Genomic DNA, 16,842 nt, shown 5'->3' with positions numbered 1-16,842 from the left:
GACCTGGACAATAACAACAGAACATTATGACTGGGACAATAACAGCAGAATATTAGGGACCGGGACAATAACAGCAGAACATTAGGACCAGGACAATAACAGCAGAACATTAGGACCGGGACAATAACAGAAGAACATTAGGACCAAGACAATAACAGCAGAACATTAGGGCCTGGACAATTACAGCAGAACATTAGGACTGGGACAAAAACAGCAAAACATTAGGACCAGGATAATAAAAGCAGAACATTAGGATTAGGACAATAAGAGCAGAACATTATGACGGGACAATAAAAACAGAACATTAGGACCAGGACAATAAGAGCAGAACATTAGGACCTGAACAATAACAGCAGAACATTAGGACCTGAACAATAGCAGCAAAACATCAGGGCAGGGACAATAACAGCAGAACATCAGTACAGGGACAATAACAGCAAAACATTAGGACAGGGACAAGAATATTAGGACCGGGAGAATAACAGCAGAACATTAGGGCCGGGACAATAACGGCAAAACATTAGGACCAGGACAATAAGAGCAGAACATTAGGACCGGGACATTAACAGCAGAACATCAGGACAGTGACAATAGCAGCAAAACATCAGGGCAGGGACAATAACAGCAGAACATCAGTACAGGGACAATAACAGCAAAACATTAAGACAGGGACAATAACAGCAGAACATTAGGGACTGGGACAATAACAACAGAACATTATGACTGGGACAATAAGAGCAGAACATTAGGGACCGGGACAATAACAACAGAACATTATGACTGGGACAATAACAGCAGAACATCAGGGACTGGGACAATAACAGCAGAACATTAGGACCGGGACAATAACAGCAAAACATCAGGACAGGGACAATAATAGCAGAACATTAGGACCAGGACAATAAGAGCAGAACATTAGGACCAGGACAATAACAGCAAAACATCAGGGCAGGGACAATAACAGCAGAACATCAGTACAGGGACAATAACAGCAAAACATTAGGACAGGGACAAGAATATTAGGACCGGGACAATAACAGCAGAACATTAGGGCCGGGACAATAACGGCAAAACATTAGGACCAGGACAATAACAGCAGAACATTAGGACCGGGACAATAACAGCAGAACATTAGGACCGGGACAATAACAGCAAAACATCAGGACAGGGACAATAACAGCAGAACATTAGGACCAGGACAATAACAGCAAAACATTAGGACAGGGACAATAACAGCAGAACATTAGGGACCGGGACAATAACAACAGAACATTATGACTGGGACAATAATAGCAGAACATTAGGGACTGGGACAATAACAACAGAACATTATGACTGGGACTATAACAGCAGAACATTAGGGACTGGGACAATAACAGCAGAACATTAGGACCGGGACAATAACAGCAAAACATCAGGACAGGGACAATAATAGCAGAACATTAGGACCAGGACAATAAGAGCAGAACATTAGGACCAGGACAATAACAGCAAAACATCAGGGCAGGTGGGCCCTGATTAGAGCCCTATATATCTTCGCCATGCTGACGCGCAGCGTGGTCGCGCAGCGTGGTCGCCGTTCTCCCGCCAGAGTCACGCCAGAGTCCAGCCCGTCTGCGCCCGTCCGCGCCAAGGACGGGCTGGATGGCGCAAGGATAGATCACATCGTTCGGGAGTATCCGAGGTTAGTATATACAAGGCTGGATTTTACTGCTTTAAAACCGCCCAAACTCCCTTGCCATCGCGGGTATGTTCCTGAGGGATTTTTGACCTCTCCCACCTGCCTCTGCTTCGGATCCCCTTTCCAGGGATCGACCTCATCAGTTGTTGTTCCTAGGCCTAAACTCGATTCTAAGGTGAGGAGCAACACGGGCTTCCTTGTAAATGCGAGGTCCTTGATTAAAAATAACCTAGCCTTTAAGGATTTCGTATTGTCTAGAGGCCCGGACTGGGTCTTTATAACTGAAACCTGGGCTAGGGATTCCTCAGGTCCCGATCTAGTGGAGGCTGTCCCGGATGGCTATAACTTAGTGAGATTGGATAGAGTGGGGCGGATGGGGGGAGGGATTGGTATCCTACACAGGGACCATCTGTCCTGCCATATTACTCCGCTAGACGATTTCCAGGAGTCCTTTCAGGCTCTCCAATTCTCTATCAATGATGCTTACGGAGTGCCGTTTAAGGGCCTTCTCATCTACAGACCCCCCGGGACTAAAACTGACTTCTGCAGTCAAATGCTTAAGATCCTAGAGTCACATTTTGGCTGTGACCATTTCACTGTTTTGGGTGATGTAAACTTCCATTTGGAGAAGGCGGACTCGTCTGAAACTCAATCTCTTTTGGACACCTTCTCTGGGTGTGGGCTGATACAGTTAGTCAGAGGACCCACCCACATGGCGGGCCATACGCTTGACGGGGTATTCTCCAACGACACTCGGTTGGTCGTTGAATCGCCTTTTCCCCTCTCATGGTCCAACCATTATGCGATTCCCCTGGTCCTAACGACCTCCTTGTCAAGCAATAGGGGTAATAAGCCTAGTAAATTTGAACGGAGACGTAATTTAAAGAATCTGACTAATAACCTACTCGCTCCTAAACTTACAGGGCTTTTGATCACTCCTGGGGAGGATGTAACTTCGGCAGTGGAGAGGTTGGAGAAGGGTGTTACAACAGCCCTGGATGAACTTGCACCGGCCACCCTGTGTTATTCTGCCAGAAGAACCCCCTCGGCCCCATGGTTCTCCGAATCACTTAGACTGCTTAGGCAGGGATTACGGAGACAGGAACGTCGTTGGCGGTCTAGTGGAGCCTTGTGCGAGAGGGACAAACATAAAATTCTTTTGAAGACTTACAAGAAGGAGGTAATCAAAACCAAACAGGAATATTTCACCTCTCTTACCGCCTCCCTTTCCTCACCCAAAGACCTCTTCAAAATCGTGGACACGCTCATCTCATTAAAGATGCCAGATCCTGTGGTTAGCTCTCAACAGCTATGTAATGATATTGCACGATTCTTTAACACCAAGATTGTAGATATTCATTCAGCACTGGAGCTACAAAAGGTGGCTCTATCTACTTCCACAGTTTCTCCTATTACCCCGTTGCCTCTTTCTGCGGAGGTGTCCCATGGAAGTCTGTCCAGTTTTCCTTCCCTTTCCCTACTGGAACTGGAAGCTCTCCTGGCCAAGGTTAGGTCGGGGTCCCCCTTAGACCCCTGCCCTCTTAAACTTCTTAAACAGTGCAAGGACTGTCTTCTCCCACCCCTATTGGGTGTGATGAACGGGGCAATGAAGGAAGGGTCCTTTCCCCCACAGTGGAAGAAAGCGGTGGTCAAACCTCTTTTAAAAAAATCCACACTTGACCCGGGTGTGCTTAAAAACTTTCGCCCCATTTCGTTGCTCCCAGCTCCCGCCAAGATGCTGGAAATTCATCTAAATAAGCATCTTGTCGACTTTCTGGAAACCCATGACAGGTTAGATCATTCGCAGCACGGATTTAGGAGAGAACACAGCACCGAATCTGCCCTTACCATCGTGCTTGACACCATCCGCACCAGGGTTGACAAGGGACTGACCACTCTCCTCATCCTTTTGGATCTTTCGGCTGCGTTCGATACCCTGTCTCCCTCAGTTCTAACATCAAGGCTGAGAGAGATAGGGGTGGAAGGAACGGCACTTAGTTTGCTGGCATCCTTCCTGAACCAGAGGGAACAGAGAGTAAAGCTGGGGGAGTTTTTATCTCCATCCCTCCCTGTGCATTGTGGGGTCCCTCAGGGGTCGGCATTAAATCCGACCCTTTTCAACATCTATGTTACCCCACTTGCCAGGCTTATTAGATCTTTTGGGATGGAGGTAATCTCTTATGCCGACGATACACAGATTCTGCTGTCTTTTACCCAACCTGCTATCTTGGCCGCCTCTAAATTTAAAAACTGTATGAAGGCAGTCGCTCAATGGATGGTCTGTAATTCATTGAAGCTCAATGGAGAAAAGACAGAGATTCTGGTGTTCGGGGGAAAGGAGGATTTTTGGTCGGCTGATTGGTGGCCTTCCACTATGGGGGTGTGCCCTTCACCGACTACTCTGGCTAAAAACTTAGGTGTCCTGATCGATCCCCTCTTGAGGATGGATCAACAGGTAAAGAGGACCATCTCAACCTGCTGGGGCCTTATAAACATCTTACGAAGGATCAGGCACTATTTGTCCTTTCAGGCCAGGAAACACATTGTCCTGGCATTGATAGGTTCCAGACTCGATTACTGTAATGCTCTTTATTTAGGCATTAACAAGGGTCTGGTAACCCGTCTCCAAATGGTGCAGAATGCCGCCGCTAGACTGGTTTTGGACCTGCCCAAACGGGCCTCAGCTCATTCGGCAAGAAGGACTCTACACTGGCTCCCAATGGAGGCCAGGATATCCTTCAAGTCCCTGACCTTGATTTATAGAGCCCTGGCCACTAATCGGTCCGGAGGTGTGAGGGACCTGTTGGTCCCCTATACACCCTCTAGAACTCTCCGGTCGTCCAACAAGTTTTTGCTCCAAGTTCCCAGGATACGTAAGGCTAATTGGGGAGGTAGAGCCTTTTCAACTCTTGCTCCAAGGCTCTGGAACACCCTGCCCTTGGAGATAAAATCTCTTCCCTCGGCGCTTGCTTTTAGGAAGGCTCTTAAGACATGGCTTTTCGCCAAGGCCTACGCTTAGTCATGATCTGCCCTACTTTTTGAATTGTCTTTGGTTAGGCGCCTTGATGCCTTCGGGCTAAGTCGCGTGTTTACAAGTCTCCTTTCATTCATTCATTCATTCAGGGACAATAACAGGAGAACATCAGTACAGGGACAATAACAGCAAAACATTAGGACAGGGACAAGAATATTAGGACCGGGACAATAACAGCAGAACATTAGGGCCAGGACAATAACGGCAAAACATTAGGACCAGGACAATAACAGCAGAACATTAGGACCGGGACAATAACAGCAGAACATTAGGACCGGTACAATAACAGCAAAACATCAGGACAGGGACAATAACAGCAGAACATTAGGACCAGGACAATAACAGCAGAACATTATGACCAGGACAATAACAGCAAAACATCAGGACAGGGACAATAACAGCAGAACATTAGGCCCAGGACAATAACAGCAAAACATTAGGACAGCGACAATAACAGCAGAACATTAGGAACCGGGACAATAACAACAGAACATTATGACTGGGACAATAACAGCAGAACATAAGGGACCGGGACAATAACAACAGTACATTATGACTGGGACAATAACAGCAGAACATTAGGGACTGGGACAATAACAGCAGAACATTAGGACCCGGACAATAACAGCAAAACATCAGGACAGGGACAATAATAGCAGAACATTAGGACCAGGACAATAACAGCAGAACACTAGGACCAGGAGAATAACAGTAGAACAATTGGAGCAGGAGAATAACAGCGGAACAACAATAGCAGAAAATTAGGACCGGAACAATAACAGCAGAACATTAGGACTGGGACAATAACAGCAGAACATTAGGACATGGACAATAAAAGCAGAACACTAGGACCAGGAGAATAACAGTAGAACAATTGGAGCAGGAGAATAACAGCAAAACATTAGGACTGAACAAGAACAGCAGAACACTTGGACTGGGACAATAACAGCAGAAAATTAGGACCGGGACAATAACAGCAGAACATCAGGACAGGGAGAACAACAATAGCAGAACATTAGGACCGGGACAATAGCAGCAGAACATTAGGACCGGGACAATAACAACAGAACATTAGGACCAGGAGAATAACAGCAGAACAATAGGAGCAGGAGAACAACAGCAGAACATTAGGACCAGGAGAATAACAGAAGAACATTAGGACCAAGACAATAACAGCAGAACATTAGGACATGGACAATAACAACAGAACATTCTGTAGCGGTGATGAGGACTGTTTTTGTGCAGTGGAAGGGTGTGAAGCCGGATTGAGTGATGTTGAGGAGTAGGTGGTTGTTGAGATAGCTGGTGAGGTGTGTGAAGATATGTTTCTGCAGGACTTTGCCTGGGAACGCTAGCAAGGAGATGTGTCTGTAGTTAGCAGGCATCAGTGGGTCCACACATAGATTTCTGAACAGGGGGAGTGCTGTGGTGTTTTTCCATGGATCTGGGAAGATGGCAGAAGAGATGGATACGTTAAGTATCAGGGTGAGAGAAGTTGGGATAGTTCTGGGGATTCTGCCCCTGCTTCTCTGTGTTGCATTTCATTGGCTTCAGGGATGCACTGATGTGTGCCCTGAGAGCCACATATTAGCAGATATACTGTGCTGCCTGAGGCATTCAAAGTCTGCTACATAAAGTGGATTGTGCCTGTGTGAGGGGATCATAGTTGACCTGAGCAGCACAGACATGAGCAATCCAGACATCCAGCTACACAAAGTTTTGTTTTCAAACAACACTCAGTAGCTGGTTCATGCTTCAGCCTCAGCCTCCTCCTCCTGTCTTCAGGAGCTTGGAGACGAGGCCGAGAGGGTTGGCCTCCACACATGCAGTCAGACCCCCAGTTTTTCACGACTTTACCACAAAATCAGCTGATGTGTGCGATGCCCGCAATTTCATGTTTGGGACCCACGAGATTTAAAGAAAATGTCTTCTTTCGTGTCCTTTTAGACAGACTCTGCTTCCTCTGCATATTCTCTGCCTTAATGTAAAGACAGCAGAGCAGAGTCTCTTGCTGCCTGTATGCCCGAAGACATCTCTCTAAGCCATGCAAAAATGTCCTCACCCGTGCCTGTTCCTTCTCACTGCTTCTGACTTTGCCTCAGGAGTAGGGACAGCCAGAAAGTTGGGTATGCCTGTGTATGTTTTTTAAAGAATTTCCAAAAGAACAGCACAGCTTTCTACTTCTGGTGAGCTGTGGTATTATTTGAGTGAACCTATGGGCAAAAAACATTGCCTTACGAGAGGAGAGAATGAGGAAGCAACCCTTTATATAAAACTCTTGGTTGGTTTCCGCGACTGCAAGGATGTCAGATGCTGTGAGCCTGAGTGCCATGAGGCAAGGTCAGTGAGTGTGGGGGCGTGGTAAAAAGAGCAAAATGTTCTGTAACTTTTTGTTGGTTTTTCAACTTACTCTCCACATGTCTTTAAAAAAAACTGAATGTGACCCGGTGAAAGTAACGGGTTCTCACATAAAGATTGCCTTATAAACTGCAGAAAGATGCACAAAGAGGTAAAAACAAAGTTTTCATATAAAATACAAATACCATTTTAGTGGCTGATGTGTACAAATTGAAACTAGAAGATCTTAGGCAAATATTTTATTTCAACAAAGCTAATTTTTCTTCATTATCGCTTAATAAGTACTTCCAAATAAGTCAGTTGAGAATACCAGTTGTACAAAACCTATTGTGTTTGATTTAATAGACTGTAATGTTTCTGTATAATCATCTGAGTCATGTACATGACAAATTTCTTGCCTTAGTTCACTAATGGATCATGTTTAAAAACTATCACTTTTAATAACTATCACATGTGTAAAACAAGCCAGAACTACTGGCTTTGCTAATCCTTGTTTGCAGATTCGAATACATGAGTAACAACAATGATTTTGTTGTGAAAGCTTGAACTGAATATTATTTCAATTCTGAAATATGAGATTGTGAATGAAACATCACTAAGGTCTGAGAAAGGGAGAGTGGTCTTCGAGTCTGTGTCTCATTCACTCCGGAAGTCCCTCCCATTCCCATCACACTTTCCTCTACATGTTCTCACTCTGTTTGATGCTCACATCCTTTTTCTGCCCACATACTTCTGACTTTTCATTTCTCATATGTTATCTTTTTCCTCTTCATCACATTTCTGACTGTCTCTTTCTGCATGGACTTCCCTTTATTTTCCTCCACTTTATCATCTCTCCAACGCACACAACCCATTCTCTCGCATGTACGCGCTGCATTTTCCTTTTCTGTGGTGCTCTCCATATTTCGACAGCTGTGTACCTCCTTCATGCACTTTACCGCAATGACAAACAACGCATATCAATCAAGAGGTATTTGTATAGTGCTGCATGTCACCCGCACAGACATCCAGGTGCTTGCTGCCAGGTTTACTCGGAGAGCCAGGTCTTGAGTCCTTTCCTGAAGTCGGTGAGGAAGGGTGCTGTGCTGAGGTGGAGGGCGTTCTAGGCTTTGGCGGCTAGGTGGGAGAAAGATCTTCCTCTGGTGCGACTTTGGAGTATGCGGGGGATCGCTGCAATGGTGAGGTGTGCGGAGAGGAGATTCTTGGGTGGCAGTGGAGGTGGTGGTTCGTGTAGGGAAGTCCCTGGTTGTAGGAAGTCTTTGTAGGCATGGGTAAGGAGCTTGAAGTGGCATCGGTTCTGAAGAGGAAGTCAATAGATGTCCTTCAGCGGCTGGGTGATATGGGTTCTCTTGGGCAGGATGAGGATCAGCCTGACCACAGTGTTCTGGATCGATTGAAGTCTGTGCATGAAGTTGGAGGTGGTGCCTGCATAGAGTGTATTTGCGTAGACTAGTCGGGTGGTTATGAGGGCCTGCATCACTGTCTTTCTGGTGCTGATTGGAAGCCACTTGAAAATCTTGCGGAGCGTGTGGAAGCAGGCTGAGGAGACGGCGTTGACTTGGCGTTTCATGAATACTTTGCTGTCAAGGATAATGCTAAGGTTGTTGGCATGGTCTTTTGGTGTGGGGTGGTGGGTAAGAATTGCGATTCTCCTATTACCATGACTAGAGAATCTGGATTTCATTAGAGAGACGGAGGCTGACATTATGCATTATCTTTTAATGCAGTCTCCAAGCAGCCGCATACATCACAATAAAAAGGTTCCATAAAAGAACACTGAAAATACATAAAGGGCATGAGCCAACATAAATCTGCCTCTTTGAAATGTGGAAATACAGAGCAGGATAAGTCCATGAAAGACAAAAAGACTTCAAAATGTCCAAATAACTTCAGAGGATCCTCAGGCGTAAACTGCGAAGCTAGTAGAAGTGAAGAAGGATCCAAACGTCTCGTAGTTAGGAAGTGATATCGGAAAAGAGAGAGAAGTAAATCTTGGAGGAATTAGAAAGAAATAAAGCAATAAAAATTTGCAGTACTGAATAATATAAATGAATATGCTAGAACTGTAAACAGAAGAGCAAAAAAATAATACAAATTAATATGCTAGAACTGTAAACAGAAGAGCAAATAAATACAATAGAACATATCCCAGGGAGGGATGGGCGGGATAATGTCAGCCTCCGTGACTTTAATGAAATCCATATTCTCTAGTCATGGTAAAAGGAGAATCGCAATTTCATTACAAGAATGGAGGCTACATTATGCATGTTGGTAGCTTTGTAAGACTACATCAGACATATGTTCGACAGGCTTGCAATAATGTCGAGCAAAGGGGCTAGCGTTGGACCAGTCAGCAGCTTTGAGGATGTCATCCAACTTACCACCAGACCAGAGGGATTTGCTGGCCATAGCACCTCCAAGAGAATGAGCTTGATATTTACGTAAGTCAATGCCTGCTAAGTTCATAGCAGTTTTAACCCACCTAGCAATGGAGGTAGAGGATATAGCTTTATGTGGTTTAACAAAGGAAATGAGTAATTGGTTGACATCATGGGGTTGAAAAATAGACATTCTGTTATTGTACTCTTTCAAGCAATTGACAACACAAAGTTTAGGGCAAGAGTCAAAGCGAGGGTAAAAAATTGAATCGGACATAGTCTTAGTTCTTCTGTAAATCTCAAACTTAACACCAAACATGTTATAGGACCTATTAGAAACCTCTAAAACGTTGACATGGGAGACTCTTCGACAAGAAATTAGACATAAAAGAGTTGCGAGTTTGATTAAAAGGAATTTTCTGTTGAGGAGAGTGTTATCTGGCCAATTAGAAAAAAGGTCTAAAATTAGCTTAACGTCCCAAAGAGAATCGTATTTGGGATTTGGAGGTCTTCTTAGAAGAATGCTCTTCATAACTCTACTAATAATAACGCTTTTACCTACTGTTTTACCATTCACGAGAACGTGACCAGCGGAGATAGCTGACCTGTAGCAGTTGATGGTTCTATAGCTAAGACCTCTATCAAATTGTTCGCAAAGAAAATTAACTATGTCAACAATAGGAGCCTTAAGGGAATCCAGGTTCCTTTCCAGGCACCAACGAACCCAGCTTCTCCAAATGTTGTTGAATCTGTAGTGGGTACCCGTAGACCATGACTCTCTGAGGAGAGTTGCAGCTGTAGACAAAAGTCCAGAGACTTCATTGGATCGCCTGACACTTTCCAAGCAAGAAGGTTAAAATTCCATGTTTGGATTAGGGGGTGAATTCCGCCATCTACGTCTGTTAGGAGATATTCTAGGGAAGGGATTAGAAAGGGGGTTCGCATGCCAGCTCCAGAGTGGTGGGAAACCAAGCTTGAGAGGGCCAGAGGGAGTTACTAGAACAAGGGAGCATTGTTCGTGCCTCACTTTCTGTAGAAATCCTTTGGATCATGGCACTGAGATCCTTCCAAAATTGGAGAAAGGCGTTCACTGCTAGAGCTCCGGGATCGGGCATCCAGCTGAAGTATTTTTCCAGTTGAAATGTTAGTCTGCTCGCGAATAGGTCTATTTCCAAAGGTCCCCAAATTTTGCCAAGAGACCTGAAGACGGAAACGTTGAGTTTCCAATCACTGTTATCTAGGAGGAATCTGGAGTTCCAGTCCGCCGAGATGTTCGATTTCCCGGGAAGGTATTCCGACTTCAGAGCGATTTTGTGTTCCAGACAGCACATCCAAAGTTTTTTGGCCAAATTCGATAGATCCGCAGATTTGGTGCCGCCAAGACGGTTTATTTAGGCTATTGCAGACATGTTGTCCATCTTTAAGAGGACTGACCTGCCCTGGAGAGAGTGCTTGAAGCTCATCAAAGCGTAAAGACCAGCTGTGAGTTCCAAGTAGTTTATGTGCTGAGAGGATTCTTCCAGAGACCAGACGCCACCCGTGTTCTGATCGAGAAGGCAAGCCCCCCAGCCATGGTGGCTGGCATCTGATTCCGGTTTTGAACCAAAGATAGCTTTTCCGTTCCACGCGTCCAAGTTTTCGAGCCACCAAGCCAGTTCCCACTGGGTTTCTCGGTCTAGAGAAACGCGATCTTTGTACCAGAGGCCGGACCTTAGGGCCCTCGCTTTCACCCTTTGGAGAGCCTGATAATTTAGGGGACCGGATAAAAATGCTTGAATAGATGAGGAGAGAAGACCGAGTAGTCTGGCCAGTTCTCTCAGGGGAAAGTCTTGTTGCTTCAAGACATGACAAATTTCCTTCCTGATTTTGGATATCTTCTCGGAAGGGAGTAAAAGGAGACATTTTGAGGTATCTACAGTGAAGCTCAGAATCTCCATAGACCTGGAAGGAGTCAAGACCGATTTTTCTTTGTTGATGATGAAGCCCAGGTTTTCTAGAAGATCCATTACTGTCTTGAGATCTTGAGATATTTGGGAAAGTTCTTGCGACATAATGAGAATGTCGTCTAGATAGATGATCAAACGGATGCCCCTTTCCCTTAGGTATGAGGCGATTGGTCACATAACCTTGGTAAAACACCAAGGGGCAGAACAAAGACTGAACGGGAGGGCTTGGAACTGATATAAGCGGTCCTTCCAGAGGAACTGGAGAAAGGGTTGTTGGATTTCAGCCATAGGAATGGTGAAATAAGCATCCTTTAGGTCCAATTTTACTAACCAGTCTCCTTCCAGAAGAAGATCTCTCAGAAAATGGATCCCCTCCATTTTGAAGTGTCTGTAGACCAAAAATTTGTTTAGATGTCTTAAATTTATCACGGGTCTCCAACCCTTGTCTTTTTTCTCTACAAGGAAGAGTGTGCTTATGAATCTGAGTTCTTCCAGAGAAACTTCTATAATTGCTCCTTTTTGGAGCATGGAGGAGATCTCTTTCCTCGATTATTTTCTGTTGTTCCGAAGGGAGTGGAAAGACCCATGGAAGCGAGTTTTGAGTAGGAGTTTCCGTAAAGTCTATTCTGAAACCCCTGACGGTATTTAAAACCCATGGATCCTGAGTGATCAGTTTCTAATTCTGAAAAAAGAATTTGAGTCTCCCTCCCACCTTTTGGGAGAAAGAAGGAGAGGTAGGAAGGGGAAGAATACTCACTTGGTGGGTTGTTATTGATGGAGGGACCGTGGGATCTGAATCCTCTGGAGCGCATGCCTCTCCCTCTCTGGGGATAGAACTGTGAGTTGTTGAATTGCTGAAAGCCTCTTCTGAAACCGCGTGATCTTCTTGAGGGCCTTTGGTTAAATCGGCCGGAAGAGAGGCCCCTTCTTCCGGTCCGGCCAAAAAGGTTATTATTAAAGACCTTGCGCATGTTTTAATAGGGCCCTATCCAAGGCCGTAAAAGTTGCGACGTATTTGCCTAGAGACTTTATGAGATCCTTTCCGAGAAGTAAGCTCTTAGGGTTCTGAGAGGTCTCTTTGTCAGCCATGTCGGAGAGTTTTGGGTTTATTTTAGTTAAAACATCTCTCTGCATTTAAGTTAGCATTAGCATTGCCAAGCAGGATTAGAGCCCTCTGTCTCCAGCCCCTGATCAAGTTTGTATTAAGGGGAGTGCCATTAATATGGCTCTCTTCCGCTGCGTCGATAATCCTGGCTAGTGGGCCTAGGACGTCTAGGAGACGATCTTGACACCCCTTAAGGGACCTTTCCATGCCTTTACTTGGATCCCGACCAAGTTTGAAAAGAAACTTGATCAACTGTGGATCTAAATTAGGAGTTTGGCATGCTTTGTCATCAATGGAAGGTCTGGAGCACTCAGCTCTGAGGATATTATGTGTATTGCGCTCCAATGGGTACCTCAACCACTTATTGATGAGTTTTGCCACGTGGTCTTGAGGCCACCACTCAGAGCTTATGGGATGCTTAAGGTTCAGGAGAGAGAACATCTCTTCTCCTAGGGGGTCGAGAATGCTATCCTTTGAGGATGAAGATGGCTCAGGGGGGTTAAAAAGGTCTTGATCATCATCCTCCAAATCAAGGATATATTTGTTGGGGTTACCTGACGAATTATCATCATTAAAATTCATTGTCTCCCGTAAGTTCATGAGCACTTAGATATTTTGTGCCGCCAAGGACACCCAGATATTGTGTGCCGCGAGGGACACCGGAATATGTTGTGTCGTGAGGGACACCCAGGGAGTTTGAGGTGCGAAGACCTTCCTTTGTAGTTGAGGTGCAAAGACCTCCTAAATTCAGTGAGGTGCTGGGACCTCCCATAGTGCTCTTAGGGGTTAAATATTCTAAGCTTTTATTTTTCTTTGATCTTTTACCCCTTACATTAGAAGTGTCATCATTGAGAGTTACAGTGAACTCTTCCTCCTCAGAGGGGAGTGACCTTGTTGAAGACATGACCTTTTTCAAAGTATCAAGCATACAGGTTTGCATTTCACTATATAGGAGCTTCTTAAAGGCTTCATTTTCTAAATTGGCTGTAGGGGCAGAAGCGCCATCCCACTCGGAGTCAGGCATAGCGCAGGGTAGAAAACTAGAGATATAGGGTAGAAAGAATAATTAAAACTCGGATTCAAGAAGCGCTATGCGCTGAAATAAAGTCAGGGGCAAAGCAGAGGAGGCCAGGTCATAAAGGTTACAGTTAAAATTAGCCAAGAGTCGTTATTTCTATATTTTTTTATGTGCTAAAAAGCATAAGACTTGCGGTAGAAAAGTGAGAGGCAGCAGCTGATTGCGGAGTCCGACGAGTAAGTGACACTCGTTTAGGCTCGCGGTCAGCAGGTTGGCATGGAGACCGGTGTCTCGCACCGGAGATGCAATAAATAGGAGTCCGGAGCGAAGAACAAAGAAGAAAGGACCTTGGCAATGCGAGCACACACCGTCGCGGTTGCCAAGGTTCATTCCTTGAAATTGTGAGCGTTACACGTCCGCGCTCAAGTTGCGGCGTGCATTTTAAAGGAAACCCTGAAAAAATAGCTAAATAGGCGCAAAGGAGGGGATTAGGTCCGAATGTGAGTAAGTCGCGTAGGAGGTGAGGTAAGGGCTGAAAGAAGGGCTGAAAGAAAAAACCTATTCAAAGGAAAGGAAATGAGTAGAAATGAAATACTTACCGGCGCTGTGAATAAAGCGGTTAAAACACAGGAATTAGTTCAAATTAACCGAATAAATGCACAATATTGTAAGGGATAGCCGATGAGGAAAGAAAAAAGGGGGATTTCCATAAATTGGAAATCGATGTGGAGGCAGAAAGAAGGAAGGATAGGGGGGTGTTAGCTCAAATCAATGACAATAGGGAAACAAGATAAATCAAAGTCATAAAGGAATCATAAATGAAGACAACTTATCTGCTCAGAGCCGCATTTAAAAGAGGCAGATTTATGTTGGCTCATGCCCTTTATGAATTTTCAGTGTTCTTTTATGGAACCTTTTTATTGTGATGTATGCGGCTGCTTAGAGACTGCATTAAAAGATAATGCATAATGTAGCCTCCGTTCTTGTAATGAAATTCTGAAGGCCACCAGGAGTTGTCCCAGAGGGCAGTGTGTTTGCCAAAGATAAGGACTTTGTTCTTGTCCGTTTTGTGCTTGAGGCGGTTTTCTCACATCCAGGCTGATACGCTTTTCATACGTGGCCACCACTAGGCCAATGACTGGATGTATTTGTAGTCCAACCACCTATATTTCCTACTGACAAGGAACTGTGATATAGTCTCACTGTCTTCAGCCTCTGCTCCAGCTTTCTCAATCGTCCCTCATCATAAACACCCAACCACAACCTGAACTCCCTCAGACAACTGGAGACGCCTTATTCACAGTATGCACTAGACAAGAGTCACATGTTGCGTGAAAAAAAAATCTCAAAAAAGGAAATAATATTAAAAAGATCTACATTGCTGACATGGATTAACTCGAGTTTCAATAGGCATTGTTGAGAAATGAAGAAGTAATTTCCTATACAGATAGGGGCATAAACTGAGTGCCTGCTAGAGACTCCTTTCAGATCCAGTGTATAATTGCTGCCAGTTCTCAGACCCGCCTCACTTAAACACTGGGGCTGGGCCGTGACCTGCTGCAAGGAGTCAAGCAGCAGGTCAGGAGGGGATGTGGTCCATCGGCTAGACTACCGACTTTGGTGCTGGAAACCAGGGTTCGAGCCTCGGGGTAGTGTCAAAATCCTGTGATTCTGGGCAAATCACTTAGGGGCATATCAACAACAACCGGCGATAATTATCGCTCAGCGCTCTTAGCGTGAGGATAATTATCGCCGGCTAGCGTGAATTTTTATCGCTGAGATAGCGTGCTATTAGCAACGCTTATCTCAATAGCGATAAAAATCTACACGCTAACAGGCTAACGTGAGATTATCGCTGGAAACCCAGCGTTAATCTCACGTTACCTTGTTGATAGGGACAGGCAAACTTAGCCATGATATCCTCCTTCCATAGGATATCATGGCTAAGTCTGAACATTAGCAGACGTAAAAAAGCAGCGTTAACCGCGGTTAGCGCTGCTTTTTTTGTCTCTAACAGGGTTAGCGTCATTCTTGATAATAGGAGAAATGTCGCTTAGCGACATTTCTCCTATTATTTTACTCTGGAACGCCCCCTTTGCATCTCATTAGAGATGCAAGGGAAGCTTAGAGTAAAAGGGTGCTAACATGCAAATTTGCGTGTTAGCACCCTGTTGTTGATAGGGCGCTAGTTTTATCTCTGCTTTTTTGGCTTTTAAAGCCAAAAAAGCAGAGATAAAGCCCTTGTTGATATGCCCCTTAATCTCCCCATGCCTTAATGTGTAATGTAAATATGGTGCTCATGTAAAGCGCTCCAATACGTTCGGGTCGAGTTGGCGCTATATAAAAGATGCAAAAAATGAAAAAGCAGAGGCACGTGCTCCGTGTCCCAGCACGAGACACCTGCAGGCAGCCAACCAATCAGCATGGACGCCGCCTGTGCAGGCTGTTCAGCGTGACCCCGACTGACGTATTCACGCAAGGGTTCCAAGATGGCGCTGCGCACTGCGTCCAGGGTGGCGTGCGGTTTTCGGCATTCCCTGCGGGGTTTTGCGGGTGTCAGTGGCGGACCTGCAGAGGAGCCTTCCCCTCAGGTACTCCCCGGTGCTGGGCCGGGGTAAGGGGAGGTGGAGGTAGTGCTGGTAACGGACAGCAGCGCGGAGGGCTGCCGCAAGCACCGGAAGGGCAGCAGGACGTGTTACCGTAAATCATGTAATCCAGGGTCCTACACATTCGACGTCCGCTTAAAGCGCAGGGTAACGGTGCGTCACAACGCGAGCCTGTTACCGTACGCCTTAGTGTATAAGCGCACACCCTATAACCCTTTGCGGAGAACTCTAGCTCTTAGCGGCCCCTCTGTGCCAGTGCATAATTGGGGCACGGTGGGCGCCACAGCCCATGGGGCAAACGTGAAATACCCCCGATTACAAATGCCATTACTGGTGCATGAACAAGAGCACCCTGCCTGGGCCACGCTGGGCGCCACAGCCCTTGGTGCAAAAGTGCAAGCACCCCCTGCTGTTCAATGAGAGTAGTGTGTTGAGAGGTCCAAGTTTCAATTCTGCATATGTGACATTTATACGCCTGTAGTGAGTTTATATGTGCCATTCTTATGCTTTATGTGTACCTGGCACTAAAAGGCCCGTGGAACAAATCAATTATGTCCATGTAATAAGGTTAATTTTACATATCGTTATGCATTATAAGGTGCTTATTGAACCTGCAACCCTTCTCCAAGGTTTCCTTCTTTTACTGATCAGCTTGTCCTGGTCCACTCCTTTCCCCGGGGGACCACTGCCTGCTCTCCCGGACTCATCTGCTTTCC

General features: G+C 45.5%; 1 protein-coding gene across 2 annotated transcripts in view; it reads left to right on the top strand.

The window, feature by feature from the left end:
* Positions 1-15,965: 15,965 nt before the first annotated feature.
* Positions 15,966-16,842, top strand: part of WARS2 (tryptophanyl tRNA synthetase 2, mitochondrial) — a 152,731-nt gene continuing 151,854 nt past the window's right edge. For both annotated transcript variants that reach the window (XM_085620711.1, XM_085620710.1), the window contains exon 1: positions 15,966-16,111. In XM_085620711.1, the coding sequence (XP_085476837.1) occupies positions 16,010-16,111 (102 nt within the window). In that variant the 5' untranslated portion in view covers positions 15,966-16,009. The remainder of the gene's footprint in view (positions 16,112-16,842) is intronic.

This window comes from Triturus cristatus, chromosome 8 (assembly GCF_964204655.1).
Source record: "Triturus cristatus chromosome 8, aTriCri1.1, whole genome shotgun sequence".
NCBI lineage: Eukaryota > Metazoa > Chordata > Amphibia > Caudata > Salamandridae > Triturus > Triturus cristatus.
Note: the sequence above shows the minus strand (reverse complement) of the source record. Positions and strands in the feature narration are given on the sequence as shown.